The sequence below is a fragment of the Drosophila suzukii genome, assembly GCF_043229965.1.
Source record: "Drosophila suzukii chromosome X unlocalized genomic scaffold, CBGP_Dsuzu_IsoJpt1.0 scf_Xc, whole genome shotgun sequence".
NCBI classification, from domain to species: Eukaryota; Metazoa; Arthropoda; class Insecta; order Diptera; family Drosophilidae; genus Drosophila; species Drosophila suzukii.
In genome coordinates, this window is record NW_027255894.1 from 836,944 (window position 1) to 840,929 (window position 3,986).

Here is a 3,986-nt window from a genome sequence, read left to right on the forward strand (position 1 = left end):
CGCTCTCCCTCCCGCCCTCCCTCCTGCTCTCCCTCCCGCCCTCCCTCCCGCTCACCCCCAATATTAAATACGATTTTTTTTTTTTAGTTTCACCACAATATGAAAGATTAGTATTTTAATTTATTTCTAATTTTTTTTTTTTGTTTTTTAAATATTTTGAGTACAATATGCATTATTAAGTTCGTAATTATTATTATTATTTCGAACTGGTGATGCTGTATCTTCAGTCATCTCAACTTTGATGCAGTCTATATAACAAGAAAAGATTATTTGAAATATTACAATTGCAAGATAGACTAACAAAAGCAATAATAAAAATATAATAGTAATGTTAATATGATAGACATATTTTGGTACAAGTGATGTTTTTGAAATGTCATCGTTGTCTGCTGCTGCTGCTGCTGCTGCTGCTGCTGCTGCTGCTGCTGCTGCTGCTGCTGATGAGTCTGGTTCTTTGATGCTGGTTGTTGTTTGTGTTGCTGCTGTTGTGTTGTCTGCTGCTGCTGCTGCTGCTGCTGCTGATGATGAGTCTGGTTCTTTGATGCTGGTTGTTGTTTGTGTTGCTGATGTTGTGTTGTCTGCTGCTGCTGCTGCTGCTGCTGCTGCTGATGAGTCTGGTTCTTTGGTGCTGGTTGTTGTTTGTGTTGTTGTTGTTGTTGTTGTTGTTGTTGCTGTTTCTGTTGTTGTCGGGGGTTGTGGTGTTGTTGTTGTTGTTGTTGTTTGATTTGAAGTGATTTTAGCGACTGCGCATACTAACAGTAATAGGAATACGCGAAAATGCATTTTTTTTTTGTTCGAAATGCTTGAGAGAGAGAGACTCGAGAATAATTTTCAACATACTAAATCTACTGACCAACATACACTCAATTTTATAGCTGAATCTATATACTATATATTACATTCTATCTCGCCTTAATTTTCCCTCCCATTTTCTTTGTTTTCCTTTTTACAATCTCTCGCTCTATAATACACACACACACACACACACAAACAACACAGGAAGCCTCCCACTTATTGTTCGGATATACTAGATGTTGACGATGATGATGATGATGATCTGAAATATATATATAACAAATAAAATAACTGATATATATATATATTTATAAGTAGTATACTTACAAAATTTGATAGGAAGTCATAATTTGTAATGCGTCATGTTCATCAACCAATTTTTGTTGTATGTACTTGAAATGTTGTTCTTTTTCACAATCTACTACATCATCAGCAGCAGCAACATAAGTTGTACTCATCTCTTTATTCGTTTCCATTTGATTAAAGGTAATATTTAAATTTTTAATATGTTCTAATCGCATATGTATACTTTGGAGAGTTTCTTTATCCTCGGGCGACAGAATGTGTAGATAATTTTGAATAAAATCAATAATTTTTTTTGTAAATGTCATTATTTTTTTTGTGTGTTGTTATTATTGAATATTCATATGCAAAACCTGTTGATAATCATTAATGTTATACGTTCCGATGTGTCTCTCTAACTGAAGGTTGGTGGGGTTGGCTTTATCGTAATAATCATCTCCCTCATCGTTGTTAAAGTCTCGTTCAAAAAAATAATTTTTCTCTATCAGGTTTCGCTCATTGGTATTGCTTACAGCATTATAGTGATGACAAAAAATTCGTAATGTTTTATTTTCGAAATCGCTATGATAATTGCATCGAATATTGACAATACTTCTCAAGTATTTTAATTTGAAATATCTACAAATTACAGCGGGTGAGTCAATTATTCCACCAATATCCTCTTCTTTTCTAATTAACTCTCGGCGGAAATTTTCAACTACCTCATCGATCGTGGGGAAAGTAAGAGGCATATGTTCGAATAGTACCAAATCTCGTTTAAATCTAATATCATTTTGATTTTTGTTGTTGCTGCTGCTGCTGCTGCTGCTGCTGCTGCTGCTGCTGCTCTCTCGAATCACTTCCACAAATGCGGTATTGAGTTCAAAAATTAAATTTACTTTGACAGTCAATGTTTCGTTTACAACGAGATCAAAACTAGAGTATTTAATTTCCGTTTGGTAGGGAATTTTTTTGATATCATATTCGCTTTTTACTGACGCTATTCCAACGAGGATTCCAAGTACAAATAATAATATCAAAACCATAATTATTTTTATTTTGTGTATTTATTATTAATTTTTATTATGCGATTATATACTTTCCCTGTAGGTGAATGCTTAAAGACTAGTTTTACAGAATTGTGATTAAAGTAAAAAAATGCATGAATGCATGTATAATATATAGGTATAAAGAATATAAATTTTTTATTTGACGTCTCTCTCTCTCGGGCTCTGGCTTTGGCTCTCTCTACTGATTATTGAGTATTAGCTGCATTTGTTTTGGGCTGATAGCTTAGTAACAACAACAACAACACTAGTAAGTAAATGCATGAATAAAGTATGTGTATATAAATATATATAGGTATAAGTATAAAAAAAGATTAAAAAAGTTTTTTTTGTCTGCTCTCTTTCTCTCGGGGCTCCGGCTCTCCACTGATTATCGTTTATTGGCTGCGTCTGTTTGTTTGTGTGTTGTAATCGACTTCTAGCGCGTGCCCCTCTCTCTCTCTCAAGTGATTGTCATCGTCTCAGTTTGTATATAGTTGTTGATGTCTTCGTTGAGGATAATGTTCTTCAGGGTGTTGGGGTTTTTTTCAACAAATGTTTGTTCTACCTCACCGTTTGCTAATAAACGTTCAATAATGATTGTCTCAATATATTGATTGCATTTTATATTTAGTGTTCTCTTCTCATAATTGCTTTTATACAAACAACGAATTGATATAGCCGACTCTTTATATTGGAGATTAAAGTGCCTATAGAATGGTACTGTTGCATTCAGTATTCCTCCAATACTTTTCTCCTTTTCTATTAGGTTTGCTTGAAACAATTCGATTACTTGATCAACCGTAACTTTAATATTATCCTCGGCATTGTCCTCATCGTTAGCTGTTGATGTTGGTGGTGCAGCTGCTGGTGGTGTTGGTGTTGACGATTCAGTTATCAATTCCACCCACTCACTGGGTTTTATTGTTGTGGTTGGTGGTGGTGGTGGTGGTGGTGGTGGTGTTGATGATGGTTGTCTCATAAATTCTAATGAGAGGTTTACTTTTAACACCTCGTTGTTCGATAATGTTATATTAAATTCTACACTTTTTGTATTTGTATTGATACTATTGGTGATATTCAGAATAGAAGCAAATTCAGGATTCGGAATAGGATTACAGTTTCCCTCCCCGAAATTGCAACCGAATAATAAAATAATTACAATGATTATTATTCGCAACATTTTTATTTTTATTTTTTATATTTTTTTTATTTGGTTTTTATTCTCGTTTTGATTGTAGTTTCTAGCTTGCAGTTCGACTTGCTACTAATGCTTGCTTGCTTGCTTGCATTCTCACAGAGAACGCAATAGAAAAAATATTCACATATACGTACATTGTATATATATATATATTTATAATATTTTTCTAACCTCGTTTGATAGCGGTGTATATTCGAATAATTTATCATGAATTATGAGACAGTATGCAGATGTTTTTGAAGGGATATTACTTTGTGTTTTAATCTCAATTCGTATATCAATGGGTCCACTTTTTACTGCTTCATTTTGATGCGTTACATCTAAGACAATAATGGGAGCCTTATTTTTATAAGTTTCTAGCGATAATAACGGTTGTGACTCACAGCCGTAGTAACTTTTTTGAAAATTGATATACATATCGTATAATAGTGCATATCTATTATAAGAAAAATTTTGATTTAATCCGTCATACGGATATACTTCAGAATTGAGATATACTTTCACATCGACTAAATCACAATGAACATACTTCTTATTGTTTTTAAATGCGATAATAACATAGCGAGGGCGTTCAGTTTCAGCAGCTAATTTAACACTCCAAATAAATGTAGTTGTCTGTGGAACTACTGGGTTATAGTATATATCCCAACTCCTGAAGGGAA

The 3,986-nt window shown here is 33.6% G+C and overlaps 1 protein-coding gene across 1 annotated transcript; it reads right to left on the reverse strand.

Moving 5' to 3' along the window:
- Positions 1 to 232: 232 nt before the first annotated feature.
- Positions 233 to 3,105, reverse strand: LOC139353871 (uncharacterized protein DDB_G0285291-like). Its single transcript, XM_070998094.1, has 3 exons — positions 2,917 to 3,105; positions 346 to 752; positions 233 to 248 (listed from the first exon to the last, which is right to left on the reverse strand). Exons 1-3 carry the CDS (start codon positions 3,103 to 3,105, stop codon positions 233 to 235), a joined length of 612 nt encoding a protein of 203 aa, XP_070854195.1.
- Positions 3,106 to 3,986: the final 881 nt, after the last annotated feature.

What these genes read in the sequence shown, in the direction of transcription:
- LOC139353871 (XM_070998094.1), bottom strand. Translation starts at nt 3,105, where the DNA reads ATGAGACAACCATCATCAACACCACCACCACCACCACCACCACCACCA. An exon ending in TTAAAGTTACGGTTGATCAA is followed by an intron (nt 753 to 2,916) that starts GTAATCGAATTG and finishes TATTACTGTTAG; the next exon opens with TATGCGCAGTCGCTAAAATC.